Here is a 27,306-nt window from a genome sequence, read left to right as displayed (position 1 = left end):
GCCGGCTCGCGGCGCTGTGTGGTGCTGTGTGCCGCGCCGCGTCCCCGCCCGCCTTCCGGCTCCGGAGTGTCCCAGCCCCGCGGCTCCCCTGCCGCGCCCGGTGACGGCGCTGCTCGGGCAGTCCCCGGGCCGGGCTGCTAAACGCGAGGCGCTGCCCGAGTTACGGCGTGCGGTGGTCGCTGCGTTTCTCGTGAAGCGTCCCCTCGCTCCGCATGCAGGCGGGTCGACCGTCAGTTTCTCCGCGTCGCGTTCTCATGAAAACAGAGAAAGTTACCCAGTGTTCTTGCACCCCCCGGGTGTTTTTTACGGGACAGGAGGAGTGCAGACGTGCTCTGGCTCCGTGCCGCCCATCCCCTGGGCCTGCCGTTGCAGGTTGTGCCCGGCTGCGTTCTTCCTTGCGGTCCTCAGGGGATCGCGGACACGGAGGAGGCCCGGCCTTTGCTGCCCGTGGGCCGGCGGGGCCGCTTAAAGAAAGGAGGAGGAAATGATGGGTGGTTGGGGTGTCTGGCGATGTGTGCTGCCTGTCTCTATCTACCCGTGATTGGAGACGCGAGGGTCTCGGCTTTTGCTTTTGTCTGCGTTCCTTAGAAAGTGTGCTTTGCGGCACTGGGAGTCACGCGTCGCTTCTTAAGAAACAAAAGGCTGTGTAACTCAGCAGCGGCTGGACGGAGCCGTTTGTTTGACGTGCTTGAATGTTTAATGAATTACAGCGACTGTGATTCCGTATCTCTTGGAAAGCACCAGGTCACGCTGATCTTTCCTGTTATCGCTGCTGACGCCGTGCCATAGGGGGCGCGGAGAGAAAAAGTATCAGCAGGCCGGGACTGCGTGCGCTTAACCGGAGGTACCAGTTTGGTTGTGCTATTCTTTATCGGGTTCGGCTCTCTGCTGATTCGACAGAACTGATACCTAGGGGCAATGCACGGCGGCCCCGAGCACGGCCGAGCACGGGCAGGAGCGTGAGCGGAACCGCTGCTAGTAGCGCTAAGGCGGCGCTTGCGTTTGCTTGCTTGCGCTTCGGTGATCGTCGCATCGGGACAGCGAGCCGAGACCGATGCGTAAGGGCCGGCACGGCGCACCGCTTTGCTTTCGTTCTCCCGAGGGCCCGGCTCTCCGGGGGCGGTCGCTGCCGCCGGGCCGGAATGGGGCGGGCCGGGCCGGGCGTGCGGTGGGCGGCCGGGCCGCGCGTTACATCACGGCAGCTCCGCGGCACGCAGCCGGGTCGCGCCGCCGCCGGGCGCTCGGGCACCTGCCGGGAGCGGTGGCCGCCCGTCGCCGGGGCCGCTGAGGAGCCGCGCCGCCCGGTAACTTTCCTCTGGGGCTGGAGCGGGCCGAGGGGGGAAGGGGGAACGCTCGGCTCCGCCGCCGCCCGACCCGAGGCCTGCGCCGGGCTCCTGCGGCGCGTTGGAAGGTACCGGAACGGGCCCTGAGGCGGCCGTCGCGGCCTCGCCTTTCCGCGCTCGGGCTCGGGGCGGAGCGGAGAGCGAGGGGACCTGCCCTGGGGACGGCGGGGCTCCGGGGTCGCGGCGCTGGAAGGGGCTCTCTGGGAGGAGTGGACGGGCGGGTGGAGGAGCTGAAGAAGGGTCGAGGCTCGGGGCGTTGCACATCTCCTGTGTCCAGAGAGCCCGGGTCTCTGCTGGAGAGGCTGCCAGGTGCAGTGATGTTTACTCTGTTAGCTTTGTCACGTTTCCTTGTCTGTGCGGCTCAGCTCTGTATTGCTGTTGGTTCACTTGTTACGTGCTGTCAGCTCCGATCACCTGCCTTCTGGAACACAGACCGGTGACAGGTGTGTGTAGGGCTGTAAGAGGGTAACTGCGAACATCGGCTTCTTGTTGTGCCGCTTCATTGCAAGTTGTGTTAAGGTCCACAGACTCTTAACAGCAAGTGTTCCGTTGCAGGATGGCAGCATCCCTCAGATCTCTGCTTGAAGAGGAATGCTTTCTCTCATGGATCCCCCCTTTCTTCCCCCTAAAGGCACAGCTGGGCCTTTCACTGTAAGGCTTTTCTAAGGGAGTTTCTGCCACTGACTCACACGCCTGACTAATGCTTTGGATCGCTGCGGCAGCTCCCGGCTGTGGCTGCAGGTCATGTTTGCAGGGAGGGCAGACTGTCCTCTGAGCTCTGCTGCTCATCCCAAGGTGCATGGAGTGTGCTGCTTCCCAGGCACCAGGCTCTACTGGGGACAAACAGAAAAAAAAAAATGTTTGCTACTTCTTTCAGTGAGTAGCGGTCTTCTCTTCCAGTTAAAGGAGCAAATCTGGTGTGAAAATTACAGCTGAGTGTTAATAAGCTCGGCCTTACTTTCTTTTGGGTTGAGGGCGTTGGACGTAGTACAGGTTATGCCACGACCAGATGGAGTTTGGCCTTGCTGCATTTCTCCACAACCACACCCATGACACATTCACCAGAGGATTCTTCCTGCTGCAAGGCCTGCGATGCAGGCTGGATGCTGCCCGCTGTAGTCACTCACTGGAATCTAGCACTTGAGTTCAGTAGGTTTTCTTTCTTATGTGTGCTTACAGAGGTGCATCCATCGCAGAGGGAGGCAAACTTTTGGGAGAGAAAAATGGAGGCTGAAATGATCAGTTCCCCTCCTGTCTCCACCATTCTGTAGCTGTCCGAGGAATCCTGCAGCTGCTTGTACTGTAACGGGGTGCAAGGAGAAGCACTGCAGCAGGGACTGTGTATGAATCACCTGACCAAAAAAACGTCAAACAGGAAACTTTATCACCGACCTGCTGTGTTCTGGCAGTGTGCCTTTGGTTACTGCTGCTGGCAGTTAGCAGCTGCTGCACTGCAGCTCTGTACCTTGTCACGGCGTTCCCTTTGCTGGCTGCGGTGCAGCAAGGAGCTGGCGGTGTGCAGGACAGCAGGTGTGTGCTGCAGAGGTATGGGCGGGAGCTCACTGCTTGGTGCTGAGCTCACACCTGTAGGCAGAGCTGTGTTTCCAGTGTGTTAATGCGTGTTGGATTGCTGTTATCTCTGTTCAGACAACTTTTTCAGTTAAGGTACTTTCTCTAGGAATTGCTGTTACAATTCAGGAAGCGCTCGATGTTGGGTTAAAGGAAGGATGAAATCTGCTGCTGATTGTTTGATCCAGTCTTTAGAAACGGTGATGGGCGCAGACTACTCATGTTCCGTCTTTTGTAACTAGATCTGCTCTGTGACTGTTGGCTATCAAGATGGACTTTTTTTTTCTTCAAAAAGAAGTTTTGAATTTAGAGTCTTAAGCTGTTGCTGTTTCTCAGAAGTCCCATCTGCCCAGGGAAGGATACGAAATATAATGTGCTTTGTCTTTGAATGCACTGAAGGATGATCCTATGTTCTGCTCGGGAAGCAGCTGCTGTGGAAGTCTCGTTGTCACTGATCTGTGTATCTTTGCAAGTTGAATAGGAAAGCTTATCAGATTTTGTCATTTTCCTTCCTCCTTCCCCACCAAGCAGTAGGATTTGCACATCTGCAAGTCTAAGAGAAAAATGACAATTTCAGCATTAAAGTCAAACCTTACAAAAACGCTGTTTTGTTTGGCTGGGGGAAATTGTTCTGCTGCTCTGCACTGCAGTGTGTTGCCTTGTTTTTCTCACAGCATAATAATTTAGGAGGGCAGGAACACATTCTCTGCTGTGGAAACTGAGTGGGAAGGAGCCTTGGAAAGGAGTTTGGGGGAGTGCTTTCTGCACGGGTACGGTTCTGCATCCAGTCTGCAAACAGGTTGAACTTGGTCTTAGATCATACTTCTGCTAATATGTAAGTGCAGTGTTTGACCTTGCATTTTCATTGTGGTTACTGCAGCTAGAAGCTGTGTTTTAATAAGCCTTGGTATGACAAATGCACAGAATGTTGTTAAAGTAAGAGAGGCTTTCTGTGTTGTGGCAGATCTTAAAAATATCTCAGTTAAAAGTGGTGTGATGTGTTACTTTAGCGCTCCGTGTTGCTTTGTTCTGTGACTTCCTGCTTAGGACAAAATACTTTTTTCCATTTTTGGAACACGGACAAATTCATTTCTTGTGTCCTCGATAAGAAGGAGATAGATATCCCTGGAGCCTATGGGGCTTGTTAGTTTAGATCTGGAGATCTCAAAAGCAGATTTCCCGTAATGCAAAATTGCTTGCCTTATTGAGAATCCGAAAGAAAATGTTAGGGTGATATCATTATCATTTAGTAAAGTGAGTTGGAATATGCACTGTCAAGCTTTTAAGCCTCTTGTTTGGGGAGGGCAAAGGCTACTTTGGGTAGCACACGTGGGGAAGAGCAAAATCCTGCTTTTATCTGTCAAGGGGGGAGGGGAAGATTTGTTTCTTTAGTTGATGATGGGATGAAAAGAACTATGTTAGAAATTAGGAATGTAATTCTCTGAATTTGCAAGCTACCATAATTGTTCTCTCTAGGGTTAAGTAGGAGGACTCTCATGGGATGGGAGGACTGAAAGGCCATCAAATCCATGCTGCAGAGCCAAGCTGCATTATTTACACGTAGAAACATCTCTGGGATGTAAGTAAACAGTATTAGGTGGGTATCACACCGGTTGCTGCAGCAAGTGACTGACAAGAGTAGGTGTTCCCTGGTGTGTTAGGTTTTCTAGTTTTTTGTAAGGTGTTTTTCTTTAAATACTGGTAAATACACTTGTAAAATTCCTTGAAACGAGAGCTGCGCACAGAAGTGAGATCTTCTGCCCTTCTTAGGAAAGGGGAGTCTTGGCTGACTGTGGTCCAGCTGTGAGACAAGCACTGCTGTGTGGCTCAAAGCAAGGCTCCCACCTGCTGATTTTAAGTCACGATTTAAGTTGGTGATCCAAGTAATCCACGTAAACCTTGTTTTGCATTTGGTGTTTTCCTAAAAGCAAGGTTTGCTCTAATTGGCTAGGCTAATTTATTACTTGCTAAGCAGGATGATAGAGTGTGTCTGCATACATTAGTTTATGCTATTATATCACAGCAAATGTTTACGTTGGAAAATGGCCACTTGAATTTATTAGGTGAATAACATCTTTCCTAGTGACTGCTGCAATACTGTTTGATTAAAAGGTCAAATTAAAAGCATGCAAAATTGAATTTTTATAATTAGACTGTAATCAAGCACTGGACAAACAAGAAAAAAATGAGCTTGCTGGCGTGTGTACTGTTAAAACAGTTTTGCTTTAACAAGGCGCTGTTATCTGTACTTATCAAAATGAACTGCATGTTTTCGGTCATTGTGTCCTTCCAGATCTCAGAATGAGTGTAACTCATCCTCCCTTGTGTTGTTTTGCTTCATAGATTGGAAGAGAAAAACACCTCCCTCCCCAAGCGTGCTTCCCTCCCCCAGCTTTCAGTGAATGATAGCAGTGATGAAACTGCCTCTTGTCCTTTATGGATTGATCCTTCAGTGGATTCTGCTTCCAGGGACTTCAGATCTTTCTCAAATTTAGGAAATGCGTTCTTTAAACATTCCACAGTGACCGTGTACTGCTTGGAGAGGGTTTGCATGTTTGTGTTAGGCTTTATCTTATATTGTCATCGTCGTCAAAAATTCAGTGAATGTAATCTTGAAAAAATGTGTGTGAAGTCCTCTATAAATAGAAACATTTGGAATTTAAGTAGTCTATTTAGGGCCTTTCTGAAACGAGGGCAAAGAGGTGCAGGCTTTTGAACCAGCTCTGTAGTGTGTCTCTGGCCAGAGTCACGCATGCGGAAACGTGCCGCTCCCCAGAGGACTCCGCAGGCTGCGCCGGTGCTTTTTCCTGGACGTTTATACATGGGCAGCTCTCGGTGAGGTGTGCGCAGCGGCTTCTCGAGCACCTCCCAAGGGGAAACCCACGTGCGGATGTCTGCGGGTGTGTGAAGGTGTGCTGGGAGAGCCTTTGGGACCGGCTGTGATGGCACTTGCCCTGACTTGCAGGCGGTGCGGGGCCCTCAGCAGCGTGCTGCGGCTCGCACAGGCGTGGCCACCGAGGCAGCTCAGCAGCCGTGCGCTCCCAATGCTGGAGAAGAGGCTGGCATGTGGCCTTCAGGTACCGACTTTGGGAGTGTTTTGGAATACAGAATATGGATGAGCTCAGTGCCTGCCAAGGAGCTCCTGTTATCTGAGTGCGTCTTAGAGGAGGGGAGTTAACTTTCATGCTTTTGTGGAACTGAAGAAAACTTTTCCCTTGCTCTATAGAAGCTCCCAAATTGCTTTTTGTTTTCCTAGAAGTAGAACTGGAGTGGAGAAAGTGGAATCCTTTTCCTGAAGAAAACATTTTTTTTTTTCTATTGCCTGCACTTTGAAGATATTTTTCCTGTTATGCTTTTAACAGCAGATTGGGGTTGGTAGTGGAAGTTAAAACAAGGAGAGACTGGAGGTTTTGTCCTGCCCCATTCCAGCCTGGTCTCCCAGTGAAACTTCCCAGTACTTGCTCTGAGTGGTGCCTTCTGCAGTGTCCCAGGAGCAGCAGCCATCCCCACACTTAACCTTGGTGCAAGGACCAGGATAAGAAGCCCAGCTGCCTGCTGGCAGCCCCATTACCTGCTCCCACACGCTCATGCTTACATTGCTAGGTCTGCAGCTGTTTCTGAGAAGGTGGCTGGCAGGAGCTTTCTGGCTGGAATAATGTTTGCTCGCTTGCTTCATGTGGCACCTGCCCAAGCTTTCATCTGTGCACAGCTTCTGGCTCATGGTTCTTTGGTGGCCAGTGGGTTCTGCCATTGATTTCTTTCTTCTCTGCCTGACAGGACTGCACAGGAACTAGGAATGCGGTGGGCTCATTGTGCTGTATTGCTTAGGTGAAACCTGACAGTCTTGTAGTTAGTTCCTTTGTCTTTCCCTATTAGAGATTTTTTGCAGAGTTGCAGTCTGTTCTGCTGAAGGAATTTGGACCATAGAAAAGCATCAATATGCTTAGCACCTCAGCTCCTCTTGCCCTATACTAGGGCTCTGTTTGCATGAACCAGGGTGAAGCTCCCAGTGCCTGGAGATTACCTGCAGGAGCAGAGGCTCAGCTCAGCCAACTGGAGGGTGTGCCACTCTGCAGCCATCCCACTGGCTGATGCTGCCGCAGCAGATTCTGCCCCGCTCCGGTCTGTTTTCCAGCTGAGTGTTTGTGGTGATGTCAGGCGGTGTGAGAAGGGAACATGACTTGGCAGGACAAAGTCTGCAGAAAGTTCAGCTCTGCATTTGGCCAGGGACCTCAGAGGGAATGGGATCGACACACACGCTCTGCTACACAGTCTGTCACACGCCCTCTCACACGCTCCCTTCCTGTCACACGGATCCTCTTTTCTCATTTTCAGATCTTTAACCCTTCGAGCTTTTATTTGTGTGTTTATTTTAAAAAGAAAAATAATTCCTCCTCCTTATCTTGTTGTTATTGTACTTCTAAGTGTTTAGCTGAATTGACCCCAAAGCAGAATCATATCATAGAATCATAGGATAGCCTGAATTGAAAACAACCACAATGATCACCTAGTTTCAACCTGCCTGCTGTGTGCTGGGTTTCCAGTCACTAGACCAGGCTGCTCAGAGCCACATCTAGCCTGGCCTTATATGCATCCAGGGATGGGGAAATAGACCATGAGGGCCAGGGTCTAGGATAGTAAAGTCAAAAGCAGGACAAATTTGCCTTCCAACAGAGCTCTTAAAAGTCTTCTGATCTGCACCCCTGCAGCCCTAAATGCCGCTCCTACTGTGTTTCTTGGCAATTTTTCTGATCACTTCTTGCTGATCTAGGTTTGGATGTATAATGCAAAGCTCTGCCTCTCTTCTGCCCTTCTAAGAGCCACATTAGTGAAATCTGCCAAAATGTATCCCTAGGTAATGGATGAGCGCTGAATAGGCCAAGATATGGAATGGTCCAGCTTACTTTGAAGCAATTTAGACTCAGTTCCTGTATTCACCCGATACGTTCTTCATATGAGTGTTTCAGTAGTATTGTCATTTCTTCTTGACCTCTGTGCTACATCTAGGGATGATATTTCTATGAATGGGACTTGGTACTTTTCCCCTACTGCCCTTAAGGGAGTCTTAATGAGTTTCCTGCCTGCTTTGCAATCCAGTACTATATTTCTCTTTTGCCTGTGATGAGCAGTAGTATTTGTTTTGATAGATGCTTTTAGGTGGGATGATGCTTGGATACTAAGTGCTATATAGATGCGTTATAAAAAGCTGTTTCCCAGAAACAATCCCGTGTTAGTTATGGTGATATGCAGCATGTTGATGAAAGGAAGTGGGTGGAAATAGGAAAAATGAACAAACAACTGTACCACTAACAGCCCTCTCCTTCAGTTTTTCTTTCTTCTTTTGCCTTTTGTTCTTCTGTTGCAGAGGTGCTGGAGGGTAGAGACCAGTTTGAGAGAGGGTGATCTGTCAGTGAATCAGACTGTGTCTTCCTCAGAGGAGCCATCAGCACTTTTGGGCTCTGATACTGAAGAGATGGGCTGAGACCACCTGGTGAGCCGAGCGCATCTCTTCTTGGTGATGCCAACTGCTGGAGATGGTTAGAATAGGCAGGGGGTGTTATTTCCTGAGAGTTTTGTGGAGATTAAATTACTTTAAGGATACAATCAGGTAAGCAGTACGTGATTATTTATCGTTCTTTTCCACGTGCAGAGAAAGGCTGGCAGGGCTGCTTTTCTGGTTGTAATGTCTTTGATTCTCTTATTGGCTATGGGCTGCTTTTAGCCCTCTTCCCTGATCTCCACTACTTTGGGTAGTCATCATTATTTCCGTGGTTTTTGTTTGTTCTCATCTTCCTTCAGTTTAGATATAATGTGGGGATGACATCTCACACCTCTCGTGAGTCAAACCTGTGTTCCCTGAAGCAGGGATGTAATATCTGTGGGACTCAAGTTCAGAAAGGGAGAACATAGGCTGCCAGGTAGGGATGTCTTCTTTTCTCTATCATATGGTGCCAAGGTGGTAGTACGTAGTGGTTGGAGAAAGAGGTTTCTTTAGATCTTTTTTTTTCCACTAATGCACAGCCCCATTTAAAAAGAAGAAGAAAAAAAACAAAACACAACAACAAACAGGCTGTTGAAACATAGCTAGTACTGCCAGTATCTCTGATTCAGGTGACACTGGCTATTTCCCATCTCTTTGGAGTTGTGTTCTCTTGATAAGCCTGGGGATAACTTTAATTCCTGCTGATTAGCAGATAACTTCACAGGAGGAAGTTTTCCAGATTGCTTGAACAGTTCTCACTTTTACCTGTATTTTCTCTGGTGATGTGGTCATAAGGACAAGAGAATTACACTCATAGCCAATACAGGTGCCGTAGGAAGAAAATGAAACACAAAGCAAAACCACCTTAGTATAGATATATTTAAATGTGCAAGGGAAAAAAATCTAATGTTTGGATACCTTAATTTGCATGGGGAAATTGTGAGTGGCACTGGCAAAAGAGCGCTGTTGCTGCTACGTGAATTTCCATAGGGAGCCGCTTACAGCTGATGCTGACAAACACTCTGCAGAGCATGCTGCTGGTTGGATCCCCTCCCTTCCCCTTCTTCCAGGGAGCAGCACAGAGCTGCCCTTTGCTCCTTTGATAGGAGGAGGGGGCAGCTGTTTTGCTCTGTGTGCTTCATCCTCCGGGGAGGAGCACAGATGGGATTTTTCCTGTTCGAAGCTTCTGTTGGAGCCTCGGTTGCGCTTCCTGCCGTCTGAAGGTCGGCGCTGATAGCGGAGTCAAACTGCCATTTGACGGTTGGAGCTGGATTTGCAGCCAGGAGCTGGGGATTATTGCAGTTCAGCTGCAAATGGCAAATTCTGCTCGCTTTCTCCCCTGTGGTTGCTGTGGAAGCCGGCATCAATCCATGTGGCTGTGTTCCCTTTGCTCCCCACACTGGAATGCGGGGCCATGGCTTAGCTGGCCGGGCTGGGCTGGGAGATGATGGCTTGTCTTTTGGTAGGATGGTTGGGGGTGCTGTTACTGTAATGTCTTCTTTACTAGAAACCAGTGCACACTCTTGTTTTGGCAGCTCAGGATGGCTATATTCTAGATTAGTCAGAAGCTTGAAAGCTGAGGGAAAGAGGCAGTAGAAAGCCTGGGAAGGATAAGGGGCTGGAGCTTTGCTACCTCAACCTGACTTGTGCTGTTTTGTAGACTTCAAGGGAACCTGGGTCTATGGCCTCCAGAGGCATTTCCTGTCAGCAAGGTGCCACATCAACCCTGATGGACTTACTATTCATTTTCAGTTAATTAACCAGGGAAGAATCTATCCTTTCTTACCATTATCTGTTCCCTCGCTCCCTTTCTGCCTTTCTCTCTTCCTTTGTCAGAGGGAACGATGCTTCCATGCAAACAGGAAAAGAGGCAAGAGAGCACCCTGTGTGCAGTGTGAGTGAACGGCAGTAACCCTGTCTCCTTTCTCCTCCTCTCTGCAGGATCAAGGGCATCTGGGACGGAGGAAGGGAGGGAGGGAGGAAATAGGTTCAGCCCACTTCAGGATCTCACCCACCCTGAGAACAGTAGTATCACTGTTTTCCCCTTGTTTCTTGTTTTGACATGGCACCCTCAGGTGAAGAGGTGAAGGCAAGGGCAAACCCAAAACCTCAGTCTTTGGATATAAGGTGTAATGAGAGAGACAAGTGAGAGGAGAGGGAGCATCTCCTGCTGGATGAGATGTGCATGGGAGAGATGACTTGAAGAGCAGTGGCTGATGGAGTGAGGAGCTCCTCTACATAGTTTGCAAGTTTCTGGCCGTGATTGGAGCCAGCATGTTCTGTCTTCACCTCAGGGATAGTTTGGGAAGCCCTGTTTCCAGTGTGCCCAGTGTAGAAAAGAAGCTAGTCCTGTGCTATGGGGACACAGGCTAGGAGTGAGTTTGGATTTTGATATAAAACAAAGCAGAAGTCCTTTGGCCTGATTCTGCCCTGAATTATGGTGTTGTGTTTGATAGTGCCATTGTGTCATATGGCTGTAATTGAGTTCACTAATGAATTTGCAAATGTTCAGTGGAGAGAAATTTTTCTTTTGCTTCAGTCCTATTTTCAGTTCTTTTTCCCCACTGTTGGGCAGAAATGGTTTGGATTTTCTGTTGCTGCTGCTGCTTGTCGATAATGGCATATTCTGTGTGTCCAGACCCTTTAAGTCATGCTGGATACAGGCTGACAAATGTGTGTGGAAATATTTGCATTGTTACAGTAAAAGATCTGAAAGTTACAGAGACTGCACTTCAGTCTTCCAAAGCTAAAAACTCTTTTAGGGTGTTTTTCTATAGTAGCCTGACTTTCCCTTCCTTAATAAGCTTAAGTGGAAGAGGCAGAAACCATCTCACAGAATACCACCTTCCATCCTGGTGCACACCATCGTTATGTCTTTGTATTCTCTTTCCTGCACTCTTTCAGCCAAGTGACACACACTTGTTTATGTTAATCTGTCTGGTAGTTAGTCACTTTTGGAGCTGTTCTCTGGGAGCTGCCATTGCACCTGTACTTGGAGGTAGGAGACGTCGTGCTGTGTTTTAAGAACAGACTGAAGCCAAAGGCAGAGAGCCAGTCCAAAGAAAGCCTTCACCATGAGAGCCAAGTGCCACAGTGAGAACCAGGCGAGATCAGGGATATATGAGTTTAAAGGAAGAGACAAACACTTAAGCAGAGGCCATTCCAGAAGTCAGCAAAGGGATGGGTGATAAGGAATTTGGTCGGCAACGGGAAGAAGAGCCAAAGTAAGAGGACTTGGGCTCTAAGACTCAGAACTAGAGACAGAGGTGGGAATAAGACTCTTAACCTGGGGACAGGAGACCCAAGTGCTGCCCACTATGGGCAGCTGGCTACAGTCAGGAATGACTGCTTTCTGTGGTTGTCAGAAGTGACAGCAGCTGCTAGTTCTTGTGGACAGGTGCCATGTGTTTGTGGAACTGGTAGTGGTCTGCAGAAGTTTAGCTTGGTAGCCAGTGAAAGCTCTTAATAGGCTGTAGCTTTGCTACCATTGTTGTTGAGATAGGTGGGCTTGTAGGCTAATTTCATTTTGTAGCAGTCTTTATTCTTGAGACATCCAAACAGTTAATGCTGTGCACTTCTCTGTAGAAGGGAATCTGCTGCTAGGACATGGAGCTAGTTGCTGTTCACTCAGAGTTATAGAGCAGTTCTTGCCCTTGTTTGTAAACATAATGTTAAGAACAGTGCTGTCATGTTGTGCTTCTTGGCACACCTTGCATTTTCATGTTTTATCTCTCCCTTTGACAATCTGAAGTTGATGCCGCACCAGAGAAGGCATAGGAAGAACATTGGGTAGCAGAATACCTTTAGTACTTATGAAAGAATTGAAAGAGCAGTGCCTCATGAGGAGCTTTGTTCTATGCCGATGCTGTAGGTTCTGTGATGTGTCAGTCCAATGGTGTTTTTTCTTTTTTACTCAGACATTTGGATTGGCACCCGAGGTATCATCACAGTGTGCGCACTGAGAATTTAGCTTTCAGCAGAGATCCTTAAGCCCCTATTTTGACTCAGTTTTCAGAGGTAGTTTCAGATTGAGGATTGTTTTGCCTGTCAGAATGCCTCTAGAAGCCCAAATGCAAAATTATATTCTTGCTGTAAGTTTCCCTGAAAGTTCTTCCCTTCAGACACACTGGTTCCCCAGCAGCCCATTCCACACAGGTGCAGTCCTGTTGACACACACGTATGTGACACGTGAGCACAGTCACAGTACTACATGTGTACGTGCACAGGGTCTCTTCTGTTGGTGCTGAAGTGCTGCAGTGTGCACTGGTGATTCATTATAGAACCAAAACATAACTGCTTATTTTCTCTTGTCTGAAGGCTGTAGGATTTTGTAACTTACCAGGACACTGACTGTAGCTCCTCTTTTGAAAGATCCCAGGGACTTGCATAAACTTCTTAAAAAGCCACTGTTTCCTCTGAGCATCCAGTGCTTGGAGGTGAAAGGCCCACTGTGCTTTTCCTCTCATTATCCCTGCTCTCCACAGCACAGTTTCTCCAGGCATGCACTTGCATCTGGTTTGGTTCTGGTCTGTAAATTCTTCCCACAAAGTACCAGAAAAAGATGCCAGACAAAGATGCTGTGGAGAGAACAGACGTTTTTATCAGAAGTATGACTACAGTAACTACACTGGTTCCTTTGGCTTCTTCATCTGTGTGCTTTGCTGCTCAAAGCCATATCTTTTACTTATCCTCTGAGAGCATGAGACAGAAAATAGGCATGTTCTGTAGTTTTGTGGCTCTTGAGGACAGGTCTGGTCAGAGATTTCCAAAAGAGTGCATAAATGCTTCAGCTGGGCTCAGAAGGGGTCTTCTAACTGAGGATATGGGTTCAGACAAGGCTGGTGCTGGAGGGAGGAGTGAAGGTTTCTGGTAGTAAGCATGAAGTGCAAGAGCCAGGCCCCTCTAGTCCCTTCTCTGGTATTTTGTTTGAGGAGTGCTGATTTCGAGACCATCAGAGAGGGAAGAAAGGATGTAAGGAACAACATTTTAAAAACATGTTTAACGTCTCTTCTGAGACATGTGTGACAAGGAGAGAATCTGAGACATGAGTGATGAGGTGGAGAATTGTTTCTATTTGCCTTTCATCTATGCATGCTTCCCTGTGCAGTGTATGCTCACCAGGTTCCTGCATTGTAGAAGCTGTGCTGGAGAAGTGATTGCCCCATCTCTTGTCACTTGGCCAATGCTGGTTTCTAAAACTGACAGAGTCGAGACAGAAGGTGGAGGCAGTGCGGAAGATGATGTCAAGAAGTCTGCGTTCATTTTTTAGTTCAGGCTTGCATCACCCTTTTTTATTTCAAGTTGAAGTGGTGGTACAAATCGGGAGATATGAACCTCTGATAACATGAATATTAATACAGAACTCAAGAACATTTGGAGTTATGGAGTTATATGAGTCATATATTTCTGTGAAACTTAACTTCCTGCCTAATCACACAGCCTCTGCCTGTGGGGAAAAGGCTAGTTTAGTTTCATTACCTTGCTCCACCGGAGTGCTGCTGTTTGTAATTAGGTCTATTTTCCACAGCCTGGAACTGTTACTGCATCTACAAAACTAAAAATACTGTGTCTTAGGAGCAGCCTTGGCCTCTCATCTTTCCTGCTCCTGTCTGGCCCATTCTGTTGGGGAAGTGCTAGAGGATGGTGCATGAGGTAGGAACACATGGGCTGGTTTCACAGCATGAAGGTAGTGACTGATATGCCATACCCCTGCTGTGTGCTGGGTGCCTGCAGGCTAGTCTGACATTGCCAGGAAGTCAGCAGTCTCTTTTTTAAGAAAAAAAAATCCCTCCCCTTTGGGCTCCAGATGTCCTGCTGACAAGAAGTTTCACTCTTGCAATGTCAGTCGTGATTATGTGGATGAAATGATTTTGTAATCCCATCAGGAGGAGCCCTCCTCCTCCCTTACTTCCTGGAATACATTGCAGCTTGTGGCTGGGATGCAGCAGGGCTGTGTCACTGCCTGCAGGCAGCAGGGCCTGAGCACCGTCACTCCGTCCATCAGCTGGAGGATCGGACCTTTTCTTCAAGAAGTGCTGCAAGTACTACCAGCAGTGTTTCATTCTTCACAGTAATTAATGCTTGAGTGAATCTTTTGCGTGACTTAAAGGAATGTGGAGATGTACTCAGGCATCTCAGTTTTCTGCTTTGTGTCCAAACATGTCTGAAACATCTGAAACTGTGCATCCATGAGAAGCATACATGTAGGAATATAAGGCAGCTCTGGATTTCTCTCACTGAAGTTCCCATCTCCAGGTGGTGCTCTGTGCCTCTCCATAAGGTTTTCTGTTGCTGCAGGATTTATTGTGGATAATTTTTTTAAAGTTAATTGTGATGTCCACTCTATTCTTTTGGGAACTGTGTATCTCTTTAGATTATTTGCAAATCAGACCTGTTATGTTGCGGACTTTTACTCTGGGATTTCTTGTTCTTTTGTGGCTTTGTGTTCTACATTTGCTGCAGTTGCACTTATCCTAGTCTATTTTTGCAGTGATTGTGTGGCTGTGTACATCAAAGCAAGGGAGTTTTGATTTCCTTATGCAGTCTGAGTCTGTGTTTACAAAGGTCACATAAATTAATATGTGGTTTTTTAATATATGGTTTTTAACACTTGCTTCTGTTATTTGCCACAGCATAAAGAGGCATGGCAAGAGCCTAGCAATCTTGACAGTATGACTGGATTTGTACGTGATGACTGTTGCTGTCAGAGTTCTGGGAGGGGGTGGTTTTGTGGCACAACTGCTTTTGTCTTTTGCCTTTGGCACTCTAAGAGAATTTACATGGTCTGGTCCAAATATAGAGGAGGGAAGAAGAGGCCTGGGGCAGTAGTCCTCTGCCTCTCCCAGTCAGCAGTGCACTGTGTAAAGCATGTCCCTGTTTACCTGACGTTTTATGTTTGTGCTGCTGCACAGCCTTCTGTCACCTCCTCTCTTCTAGAGAGTGGCACACTTCCAGTCCTGAACTCCATGGGCCAAGTTAAACTGGTCCTGGCCTTTAAGGCAGTTGCTTTTTAAATCAGTTAATCCTTTTAGCTTGCATTGGTAAATCACAGAATTAAGATCAAGTGATCTGTATGCATGTTGGAGCAGATAAAGGTGTGTTTATGCTAGCAGTTTACATCAGTTTCACTAAGTCTTTGCAATCTCACTGGTAAGACTTTTTTTCTGTTTGGGTAGTAGAGCTTTTTGGAAAAAGTGGTGGGATTCGCTTTCCAGGTTCACATAACGTAGTGTGGAGTTAGTGCTTTATAAAAGGATGGTTTTTAGTATCATTTCCAAGTCCTGGAAAAGGGTGTCCCCAGAAAGTTGGTGGTGAATGTTTCCTGAGAGTGGCATAATGGCCAGGGTTTCCCTTAGATATGATTCTGGTTTTCTGTTTATTTTTATAGGTCAGGGGAGGATTAGTAATCCTCATCTTTGATGCATCATTGATCCTTGGCACAGCCTTCAGCTGTTGCTAGTAATAGGGAAATTAGTCGTTGCTGTATCAGTGTATCAAAATTGGCTTTTACAGTTTTCTGTGTGCTCTGGAGTTCATGCAATAAAATCCAGCACAGCTGGCAGTAATGAGTAATTGGTTCCTGGAAGCTTCAGCGAAGGCCTCTGGTTGTGGAGTTTGGAATTTCCCTCTCACATGCTTGGAAAGATTAGGGCTGAAGTCCCCTGCTGGTGCTAGCGGTAATGGAGGTTTGTCCTGGTTTGATGTGACAGTAAACAGTTTTGTGTCCAAGTGTGCTGTTACTGTATTTTAACCACAGTTTGTTAAAATATTATTTCAAGGGAATAAATATTGATAAAAAACAAAGTTAATTGTCTCTTAATAAGGAAACAATCTTGCTGCTTGCTTGCTGTTCTGTAAGATTTGGGGAGTTAACAGTCTCAGTAGCTGAAGTTTTGCCTCTTTTGTCTCTGTTTTTCTCCACAGGTACTTCCTTTCTGACTTTCGGTAGCAGGGAAAAACTAAAGACCTTGAAGAAAGTTGCCTGCTGCTCCTTACTCTGCAGTAAAAATGCTGCAGAGATGAGATTATAGCAAGCCCTTCCTGTGTGGCCTCCATGGGTCCCACTCAACTCAGCACACAGGACCATGGGAAGAGGGTGGCAAGTGTATTTGAGATGGAGGAGGAAGGCCTTTCAGTCTTCTCTGGCTCAGAGAACCCCCCTAAGCATGCAGGTATGGAAAAACTCTTATTAAATGCTTACAAGCTGAAGGGATTCCATTCTTTAAGCTGTAAATAATACTGATACTTGGAGAAGTTCTAGAGTGAGTACTGCTACATCTGAGACACCAGAGTTGAAGACTATTATCCATTACTGTTAGTTGAAATTAATGAATGCTTTACAAAAGATGCAGGAAAGTCATGAAATGTAGAGAAAATGATTAAAGAGTGAATCTACTGAACAAGGAGGCCCATAATGAGAGGCAAAGGTACCAAGATGATGGTCAAGCTTGATGCATCTCAAGCTTTGATTTTGCAAAATGACAATGATAAGCAGTATAACTAAAATGCCTAATGTTCAAAATGGAAAATAGTTTCCTTAGGTGAAAACTGAAGCCTATTTGACTCAGTGAAACAGTCATAAGGATGGTTGTCAGATCTTTAGGTAACCATTAATGACAGTCAAAAGATATGTGCTGGATGGATTCATCATGTGCAGTTATTGGTTTACTTTGCTGTCACTCAGAAATCTGAACGTGATTCAAAACTTTGTCAAAGTTTTTATGCCAGTTAATATATGTGTAAAAGGAGACTGAGTAACTTGAAATAAATACAGGCATTGCGTAATTTCTTCTTTGTAAGAGATGGTGTGAAGAGAAGTACAGTAAATCAAGAGAGGAGAATATCAGAGGCTTAACCTTTCTGCTGACATTTTCCTGATCTGCACTGTCTGCAATGAGATGTGCATGCCAAAGTGAATGACCTGCAGACCTTTGCAAAGTCAATGGAATTGAAAATCAACACCAAGATGCTTAAGTCTGAAAACCAATATGAAGTGAAGAACACTAATAATAATTTCTGAGCCTTATCAAGGCCGTTCTGCCTGTATGGTTTATGAAAGCTGCCATAGAAGGATCTATTACATCAAACAGACAAAAAAATACATGCATTGAGCTGCATAGAAGAACATGCGAAGTGACGACATGGCTAGAATTAGTGGAATGAAGATGGGGATGGCTAATAAGGAGGGAATGCACAAAGAACATCAGTGAGCATTTGAGTAGAATGCTTTAGTATTGACTGGAGCAGTCCAAAGATGTTTTCAGAACATGCATTTTGTGACAGAAGATCCATGAGAATGAGGCAGGAAAAACTGGGAACTGCTGCACAAGACCATTTAAAATGCAAGGCAATAGTGAAGACTTTTTTTTTTTTTTTTTAACGGAGTAACAAGATTCAGCAAATGGAAGAGTGAGAATGTTTTAGTTTAAGGAGTGAGGAGCAGTCATCTTGAAAAATAAATGATGGTTTTGGGGTTACAGAAGTTCTTAGAGCTCACATAGTGTGTGTCAGCTGCTTGACCCTGACTGCATGGAGTTGCTGTCTTCTATCTTGAAGGCTTTCCCATGTGTTCAATTTTGAAAAGACTTATTTTCTGTGCAATCTTGAATTTCAGGTCAGTTTTCAGCAGCTATTTGTTAGGTGCTAAGTCATTTCTGCTGATGGAATGTACAGAAGAACATCGGGCTTGAGCATGTTTTTATCACTTTGATCTGCTCCATAGTAGGGTCAAGTGTAAAGCTATGTGTGCTTACATATTTGGCATGGAACTGTTTGGATTATGTCAATACGTGGTTTGTTGCAGAAGATATGCTTGCCCCAAAGGAGTGAAAAGGGTGACTTTTCAGCCGCATATGTAGGAGATGGTGGGTTTGAGCCAACGTATTGATCGTTGTAAGGAATGGGGCCATCAGTTGCAAATGCCATGCTTCCCTCTTGTGTGTATGTGACTGTTTGTTATTTTGCTACTGTTCTTCTCATAGAAAATCCCCCGCTGAAGCGGAAGAAGGGCCCGGCCCCCAAGATGCTGGGAAATGAAGTCTGCAGTGTGTGCGGGGACAAGGCCTCGGGCTTCCACTACAACGTGCTGAGTTGTGAAGGCTGCAAGGGCTTCTTCCGCCGCAGTGTCATCAAGGGCGCCCAGTACGTCTGCAAGAACGGCGGCAAGTGTGAGATGGACATGTATATGCGGCGCAAGTGCCAGGAGTGCCGGCTGCGCAAGTGCCAGGAGGCAGGCATGCGGGAGCAGTGTGAGTGCAGGAAGTGGTGCTGGGGGGCGCTGGGATGAGGGAGCGGGGGGTGGGCAGGTGGCCAGTGGGGGTGGATGTAAGGGAGAGGACAGCGTGAACGCTGGGGAACACACGTGAGCCACGCACGCTGCAGGCTGGATTGTGTGTGAGAAGGTGCTGAGAGCTCAGCGGGGATTACGTGGGGAGGTGGGGCTGCTGGTGAAACAACCCTGATGTGCTGAGATCCCTGCTGTATTCTTTTGAAAACGCTGTTTTGTGAGAAATCACGGAGCGTGACATCAGAGGAAAGACTCGCAGCTGAAGTTTACACGTTCTTCAGTATGCTGTCTTTTGGTCTGCATTATGAGGTTTGTCACCATGCTCTTAAAATGCCAAAAAGCACTTCCTGTATTCACCTCGTGACAGGTCAAGGGCAGCGCCACGGTACTGCAGCTGTGTTTGTGCAGACTCAATCTTGTCGTTGCCTTTAGAGAACTTAGTTATTTTTCTCACTGGACCATAAGGCTGCTGTTTCTGAATATTCAGCAGCACTCCTGCTTGTGTATCAGAAACAGCACTCCCCTGACAAGGTTCCCAGGTTTCACCCCTCTCCTGACCAAGGCTGACTGAGTAGATGCTCACTTAGAATTAATTTTGTGTGAAGTCTCCTTTTCTGACCTTCAGCAAACAGAACTGTGAAGAACATAAAGTATTTCAGAAACATCTCTAAAATATACTCCTCAAAAACATTAAGCCTCAATGAGCTGCAGCAAAAAAATGTGCTTTTCACTTTTTGCAAGCTGAAACACAGAATGCTTAACGTATTTAATCTTCCGCACTGATTTGGATCAGCTTTATGTAGGCTGTCTCTGCGCTGTTTCCCCCTGCTTCTGAGAGCTGCAAAAAGAGATGCACTTGAAAAATGATTCTGTAAGGCTGCCTGCCTGCCCTGTTAACTCTTCTGTTGTAGGTAGATACTACTAGAGAGCCTTATTATGTTTCAGTGTTTGCTCATTGTTTTTTGGTGAAGACAGAGGATACACTTCAGCTCAGGAAAACTATGCCAGAAGGAATAATTGGGTCATTTTATCAACCACTTGTCTTGTCAGCACTGTAATCCATGCTGTAAATTTGCCTTGTTAATCGTGACAAAAAATGAGATTTTTGTTTCCCAGCTGTTTACTTGGAATGTCATTCCCTCTGCAAATTGTTTGAAACATTCTTCTAATTCCCAGACTGAAGGGAATTACTCATGGCTAGTTTATTTTTCTTAAACCAGCATGTGCCATGAGCTTTGATAGCTCCTCCGTGGAAAACTGAGTGGCTCAGATTACTTGGAATTTGGTGTGGTGAAGGAAGCATGCACATAGGCAGTTTGCAAGGTTTTCTGATACTTGGTAACGTGTTACTCAGATATAAATTCTTCTGCGAGGGACTGTAATTGCCTGAATCAGTCTCTGCCATTCTTAAATTCATACTGTGAGTAGCGTTCTCCGATCTTGCAGGTCATGTTTGATGTGGTAATTGTACTGAATGTCTTTGCTGTAAGAATTCTCATTTTGTGTATGTGTGTGCATGCATGCATACCCTCCCTTATTTTGGAAGTCTGGGATAAGGGTTCATCTCAGCTTGAATATATGCTCTTGGGTTTTCCCTCTGATCCCGTGTATTGTCCACCTCAGAACACACTGTCACAGCAATTGCCTAGTTCTCGCCTACATGTTTTATCAGAGTTTATTTTGAGAAGTTTATACTTGTTCAGTTTTGGGGCCTGCCTTCTTGCATAGCACCCATTTTTCATTGTTTCCTCTGCATAAAAAATGACCAAAGCATTTTTCAGCAAGGTCAGGCTTTATTTTTTATTTTTATATTTGTTTTTGAACAAATACAGTTGTATTTCCAGTCTGCTTTCTGCATTTTGTTCATTTATCAGTAGCTCACAGGGTGATTCAGATATGGCCTGCAGGTAGTTTTTGCAGCTTTGACTTAAAGAAACAGCAGAAATCTACATCAAAAATCTTTTTTTTTTTTTTTTTTTTTTTCAATTAACTTAGTTAAAGGCATCCAAATAAATTTAAGTACTGAGCAAATGGTTTGATAAGACATTCCAGAAGGATGCCCCTGACTTTTTTTATTTTCTACAGTGTTGAATCTAAATAGTATCACTCTTCAACTTCATGACTGAAGACTTCCAGCCCTACTCAGAAGGGCTTACATTCCTCCTCAGTGGGATTTATACAAAGCTGTCCTTTCTTTATTCCACTTGCTGTACATTTCTACTGCAGATGGGCTGTGCAGAGGACTGTCCTTTCATGGTCTAACTCCATCTAGTACTGAATCTGGCCTCTTAAGGAGAAGATTAAATGACACAAACTGTTAACTTAGCAGTATCAGAAAAAAGACAAAACAACAGAATTATATAAAATATAATGGACTCATCGTGATGTGCAGAGAGCACCTCTTGGACTATGTTATATGATATTTTGGGAAATTGCTTAGAGGCAAAAGCTATTTCTGACATATGCAGGACAGCATGATGGGAGCTTCATGTGCTCACTGTCCTTTGTGAATGTTTGCACGAAGTACAATTAAAAGAAAGGCAATGGAACAAGTGGAGAAGAGAGCGAGACACAAATAAGTATCACTGTCTGTATCCTGTACATGAGTGTACATAAGCCAGATGCTGGCAGCTGGAACCTCTGCTTCTCCATCTGCAACGTGCTGCCCTGTGTTTAGTGTGGTTTCACTGTTCCTCTATGATTGATCTCTGGCTGTTCCTATTGTAGATGTTCTGTCTGAAGAGCAGATTCGGCTGAAAAAGCTGAAGAAGCAGGAGGACGATCAGGCGCGGACAGTCGTGGTGCGTCCAAACCCTCCACAGCCACCAAGTCCTTCCCACCAGCTGACACCTGAACAGTTAAACATGATTGAAAAGCTTGTGGCTGCTCAACAGCAGTGCAACCAGCGCTCGTTCACTGACAGGATCAAAGTGACGGTAAATACTCTTACCAGTGGAAATTTATAATAGTAAGAATAATAAGGAAGAAGTGGAATTACGAGGAGTCAGGGTTGGGGTGAAGTTTTGGGTAGAATCGAAATGCTTGAGGCATAGTTCTCTGTAGAAAAACTTACTAGTTCCAGTGTGTCTCACTTATTCTCTTTGTTCGCTTCCTCTTCTCATCTTTCTATTCTTTTTTCATCTTTCATTTTATGTACGTATATATATATATATATATATATATATATATATATATATATATATATGCTGTCTCTTTTCATTTCCACAGCCATGGCCCCAAGTTCCTGACCCTAATAACCGTGAAGCAAGGCAGCAGCGTTTTGCTCACTTTACAGAACTTGCAATTATCTCTGTGCAAGAGATTGTGGACTTTGCCAAGCAACTACCTGGCTTCCGGGAGCTCACGAGGGAAGATCAGATTGCTTTGTTGAAGACATCTACCATAGAGGTGAGAGATTGTCTCCACAATAGTATGTAGTAACAGAGACAAAAGAGTCTGGATTACCCACCTGCAGAAATGGTTTTACATCCCTTTTTTTGGGATGGCAGGCTGAAAGAAAGACCTCTACTCTGTAGTGAGAGGCTATCCTGGCAAAGGGCCATGGAGAAGAATGAGGAAAGAGCACCTTGGCACTGGAAAGCATTATAATCCGTTCCCAGGAGGAGACGCTGCAAAGGATGCAGCAGAATTTACATTGGAATTTTGAAGTATTCTGAGAGAATTACACTTGGGGTTTTTCTCTTGTTTTTTTTCTTCTTTTTTCTCTCAACTGATTATTAATACTGTGATGTTCTTTCCTGTATTCAAGTGTATCTAACTGTGATCTCTGGTTTCAGGTGATGTTGTTGGAGACATCTCGGCGCTACAATCCAGAGATTGAGAGCATCACTTTTCTGAAGGACCTGAGCTATAATCGGGATGACTTCGCCAAAGCAGGTGCTGCATTAGACAGGTGTTTCTTCCTTCCCTGTCTTGTGTTCTTTCATCTTTTCATTTTTCATGTGGCTGCTGGAAATAGTGTGTGTGACTTGAAGTTAAATGAAGGGTTTAGAACAAGAGCAGCTTTTAACAGAAGGATCATTGCAAAAAAAAAACGGAATAAGCAAGAGCCGTACAAAGAGACTGGGAGCAAGGGAGGAAACAATCTGGTATCAGGGTAAGTGAAAAAGAGTGGTGAGAGTCATGTTGCTTAGGGATGAGATAGATATGGTAGAAGGGATTCAAAATCGATACATTCTCGTAAGAAGGAGCTTTAGTGGTCCACAAGACTCAGAAGGTCAGCTGCTGTGATTCTTTGTACCTTCCATGGACAAGTTTAGGGTGTCTAGGCCCTCCAGGCTGCTGATGGCTTTCTAGGAGCTTACTGCCACATCACGCCACTCAACTGCACTTTCAAACTTTAACGCTCAGTTTCTTATGACAAAGGTTCCAAACTTAGGAAACTGAACTTTATTTCTTTTTCAGCTTTTAGTAGACATTTCTCCTCCTTGATGCTCTTCATGGCAGCTTTTTCTTCGGGTTATTAGAAAGACAAAAAGAAGGCAGCCAGGGAGATTCCCTCCATCTTGCTCTTACGTACTACAGGACATGAGATTTGGATGGTATTCTGGGGGGAAAGGCTTATTTTTCAGCATGCTTTTACATCACATAGCACAAAGGGACACGATATGACAGTCATCTGTATGTTATGACAGAATAAATGTGATTGTACTTCTGCCAGGCTGTTATCAAAGAAGGTGATTGTAAGTCTAGACCAGGATCTTCCAGCTCTCCCAGATTTTTAAGGTAAAGGAAATTGAGTAGTGCGGAACTCTTGGAACTGCTTTTTCATCTCAAGACTTCAGATGAATCAGCAGCATGGAATTAAAACTTTGTTTGAAAGCAATAGGGCTGCCAGGTTTGAAAGAGATGGTGGTGTGGAATAAAAAGCGTAGATTTTAAACTTGTGGGATTTTGTCTTTGGGATAGATTTGTCTGAAAACTGATTGTGTGTCTGCCTGCCTGTCTTCCCTGCTCCCTGTCATGCTGAGTGTGTTTCTGACAGCTTATTCTGTGAGATGGAGAGAGAAAGAGAGAGGAAGCAATTGCCACTGCTGACCCTTACACTCTTTTCTTCTGTTTGCTGCAGGTCTGCAGTTTGAGTTCATTAACCCCATCTTTGAGTTCTCAAAGGGAATGAATGAGCTGCAACTCAATGATGCTGAATATGCACTTTTAATCGCCATCAACATTTTCTCTGCAGGTAAAAAGGCAGGGAGATCTGAAAAGCTGCAGCACTGAGTTGCAGGGTAAAGGAAGCAGTTAAGGAAGATGATGGAAAGCAGAGAAGTAATAGAAGGTGTAAGGTCTTATGATGAATGAGCACATTACTACTTCTGCTTGGAGTATTTGTTATATTCTGAATCTTCCAGTGCTACCTCAACAGTAAAACGGATTCTTCTCTGAAGATGTGTATAGCAAAATCAGCCAGTATTGATCTACCTCATTTAAAAACTGCTATTTTACTGTCCCCTTAACATGTTTGGTATCTCTGAATTGCGATGGGTAGCATGGCGTGAGTGACATCTAGTGGACAAGTACAGGTACTCTGAGAGAACAACATTGTTCTGGGCCAGGAAAGGGCTCTGAAAAGAAACTGTCTCTGCTCCTTGCATCTTTTTTCTGTGTCTTGTGACCTGAAAGATCAAAATTCTTTATTTGTTCTTGTTTTTGGACTGGCTTAGCTACTGGAGAAACTTTCCCATTCTCTCCTGAATAACTGCAGCTTTTCATCTTCAGTTAGTCACAAATGTGAGACAAAAAAGGTATCTATATAGTGCTTTTTGGTCTCTATAACCTTCTACCCCTGTAGGAATTGGATCTGATTCCCTGTACGCATTAGACGTGATTGAAAAAGAGCAGTTTGAGAAAACTGGCATAGCTGCTGCATTCACAAATGACTGTCCCAGCTGTGCTGGGTGAATGCTAGATGAGTTTTGGGGAGAGACCTTACTGAGGCTAGACCAGGGTCAAGTCTAGTAATGCTGCCTGTAGCAACATGCTTATTTCTAACCTGCTTTTGGTAGATCGACCGAATGTGCAGGACCAGTCCCTGGTGGAGAGACTACAGCACACCTATGTGGAAGCCCTTCATTCGTACATTTGCATCAATAGACCAAATGTAAGTGTCTCACCGGACATCCCCGCGATGGTACAAACTGAATTTGTGTTCATGCAGGCCCAGTTCTGACAGTGTCAATCAGATCTCTTGTTGCCTGTACTGTCATGCTGTTCTCTTCTGTGGCTATGTGATAGCAGCTGTAAATGGAGGATTTGTGAGCTGTCACAGCCTGCAGTTCTGTACTGTGCTCTGTAGTTAGCTAGCATAGAAAGTCTGGAGTTTTGGGTTGTAATGTTGTATTTGTGTTTTTCCACACTGCTGCCTCCAGGATAATGCTGTTGTAGGGAAAATTGGGATTGTGTGTAATGCATCATCCACTGTGCTTTGGTGGGGTTTGTTAGTTTTCAAAAGCCAAAGTTTTAGCATGGATTTACTAACAGCTGTCCATTTCTGACCCTGCAGGATCACCTGATGTTTCCACGGATGTTAATGAAGCTGGTCAGTCTTCGGACACTAAGTAGTGTTCACTCTGAACAGGTGTTTGCCCTTCGGCTGCAGGACAAGAAACTTCCTCCCCTGCTCTCAGAAATCTGGGATGTGCATGAGTGACCGCATGCTCCCAGGGCACTGATGTGCCGACGTAATGCCGTGTCCCAGCCTTTGCTAACGAGAAGCCAGCCTCCCCTCTCCAAGGCACTGAACTCTGGGCTAGGCAGTGCAGAGAGTGACGAGCTTGGGGTTTCAATGTTGTAATGAGACTATGCAGGAGGCAGCTGGGGTAGATCAGATGATGGGGGTTGGTTTTGATGTAGTGCCCACACCCCAAATGAATAATATGAAACATCTGAAAACGGTAGAAATGAAGACTCTCCACGCACATACACCTCTTTCTTCAGTCTCTTTCTCTTTTCTAAGCATGTCCTGGGGATTTGCTAATCAATCCTTTCCTCTCTCGTTGATTATGAAAATGAATTTGCAGGAATTTGCCAAACCCTCTCTATTGAGAGTAACCCAGCTCAAAAGGCTTATGCAGGGTTCCCAGTGTACCTGGATCTGAGGAGCTCAGGGAAGTCAGTGTGTATGTTCTAGGGGTTTCACTGGGTTTCCTATAAATAAAAATATCTTCTATGTGCTGCCCTTTGCAAGGATTTCAAGAGAAGTAGCTGTTATTTCCTTATAGTGAGACTTCATCTCTAGAGGTGCCCTTTCATTCTGGCCTTCCTTTGGAAAGAGGATTCCTCTGATGTTGGAGCTAAATGATCTTTAAGGTCCCTTCCAACCTAGGCCATTCTGCGATTCTAATGTGTAGTGCCCTTTGTCTAACAGGGAAATCCTCTGGGTAGGGAACATTTGTACACCAGAAAAATGTCAGGCATAAAGTAGAGAATTTTTTTTTTTTTTTTTATGTAATATATCACAATTCTATCTCATGCTCATTTGCAGCCAGTTCTCTTTACCTTTGTCTTGCTAACAGCTGGAAAACTTAAGTTCAAAACAAATCAGGGCATAGATTTTTTTCTGTCTTTAGGGGTGGAAGAGAAGAGAGAAAGGTGGGAAGGACTGGTACCTAGGCAAGGTAGGTGTGGTGGAAGGATCTCCAAAACTTGCAAGAATTTGGAGCATATGGCATGTGTTCCAAGGTGAGTGTGAAGATGTATCGGCCAAGGAGAGAGGACACACTGCTCTTAGTGAAATATGTGGGCATTGCACAAGCTGTGGGCTGCACAACTCTCAGATCGTGGGCTGCAGGAATATTGAGTGTTACTTCCTCTGCTTGCATCTTCTTCCTCATGCCAAAGTCTTTCCAAGGTACTTTCTCAAAGTTCCAGTGGTTATGATGGGATATGGAGGTCCCTGCTGTATGAGGAGTGCCAACTGCTTTAGAAGGACACTTGGGTCCTGTATCCTTCCTTCACGTTGGGCACAGTGAGAGCCACGCTGGATTTATGCCCCGCATTCTTAAGTATCCACATCCATAAGTATTCTGGGACTTAAAGCAATACTTGTCTGACAAGAGAAGCATACTGTTCCAAAATATGTTCCTTATTTTCCAAGAAACAGCATCTTTAGGGCTGATCTCAGAGATGTAACCTGAAGTATCCTGGTAGTTTGGTCTCATGAGTCTTCTCTGTCATAGGGGTCTGTTTGCTTGCCTGGTGAGCATCCCGAGAGCCTACATTCACATGGCTCGTGTTGGTTTTTTTGTTGGTTTGTTGTTAATTTTTGGCTGTGTATCTGAGCGCTATGCCCGTGGTGAGGGTATTGTGTCCATTTTGCACTTGAGGTTGGTCCCTTGCCACTGGCCTTCACTCTGCACCTTTGTAAAGCACTTGTAACAATCCGTAAAATAATCTGTTGTTTTTTATAACTCATTGCAATTGCAAAAAAAAAAAAAAAAATCTTGTTTAAATCTGTATTTTTAACTAATCTGTTTGAGAAATGTTAATGTTTATATAAAAGAATAAAGCCTAATACAGGATTTTGACATTCTCTGATGCCATCATTAGACTGGAGGAAGGTGGAGTAAGTTCTTAGTGTAACAAACTCCAAGCTAATAAGAAAGTGA

At 45.5% G+C, this 27,306-nt stretch overlaps 1 protein-coding gene across 5 annotated transcripts; it reads left to right on the top strand.

The window, feature by feature from the left end:
- The first annotated feature begins 756 nt into the window (after window positions 1–756).
- On the top strand, window positions 757–27,219 carry NR1H3 (nuclear receptor subfamily 1 group H member 3). Of its 5 annotated transcripts, none has more exons than XM_042813372.1 (10): window positions 757–844; window positions 16,318–16,565; window positions 18,375–18,641; window positions 21,407–21,615; window positions 21,908–22,087; window positions 22,477–22,576; window positions 23,769–23,882; window positions 24,706–24,800; window positions 25,203–25,277; window positions 26,269–27,219. In XM_042813372.1, the coding sequence occupies exons 2-10, from the start codon at window positions 16,448–16,450 to the stop codon at window positions 26,668–26,670; spliced, it is 1,560 nt and encodes a 519-aa protein (XP_042669306.1). In that variant the 5' UTR covers window positions 757–844; window positions 16,318–16,447; the 3' UTR covers window positions 26,671–27,219. The 5 variants fall into 5 exon arrangements, with proteins under 5 accessions (XP_042669306.1, XP_042669308.1, XP_042669307.1 ...); XM_042813374.1 differs by lacking the exon at window positions 757–844 and adding an exon at window positions 985–1,058; XM_042813373.1 differs by lacking the exon at window positions 757–844 and adding an exon at window positions 1,263–1,304.
- Window positions 27,220–27,306: the final 87 nt, after the last annotated feature.

This window comes from Centrocercus urophasianus, unplaced genomic scaffold, assembly GCF_019232065.1.
Source record: "Centrocercus urophasianus isolate 14NV4802_14NV808 unplaced genomic scaffold, USGS_Curo_1.0 seq_14, whole genome shotgun sequence".
In the NCBI taxonomy this organism is placed as follows: Eukaryota; Metazoa; Chordata; class Aves; order Galliformes; family Phasianidae; genus Centrocercus; species Centrocercus urophasianus.
The sequence above is the reverse complement of the archived record's forward strand: the minus strand, read 5'-3'. Positions and strand labels throughout refer to the sequence as shown.

Coding starts and splice junctions, on each gene's coding strand:
- NR1H3 (XM_042813372.1), top strand. CDS start 16,448: ATGGGTCCCACTCAACTCAGCACACAGGACCATGGGAAGAGGGTGGCA. Junction 23,883..24,705: donor CATCAACATTTTCTCTGCAG/GTAAAAAGGCAG, acceptor TGCTTTTGGTAG/ATCGACCGAATGTGCAGGAC. Junction 24,801..25,202: donor TTTGCATCAATAGACCAAAT/GTAAGTGTCTCA, acceptor CTGACCCTGCAG/GATCACCTGATGTTTCCACG.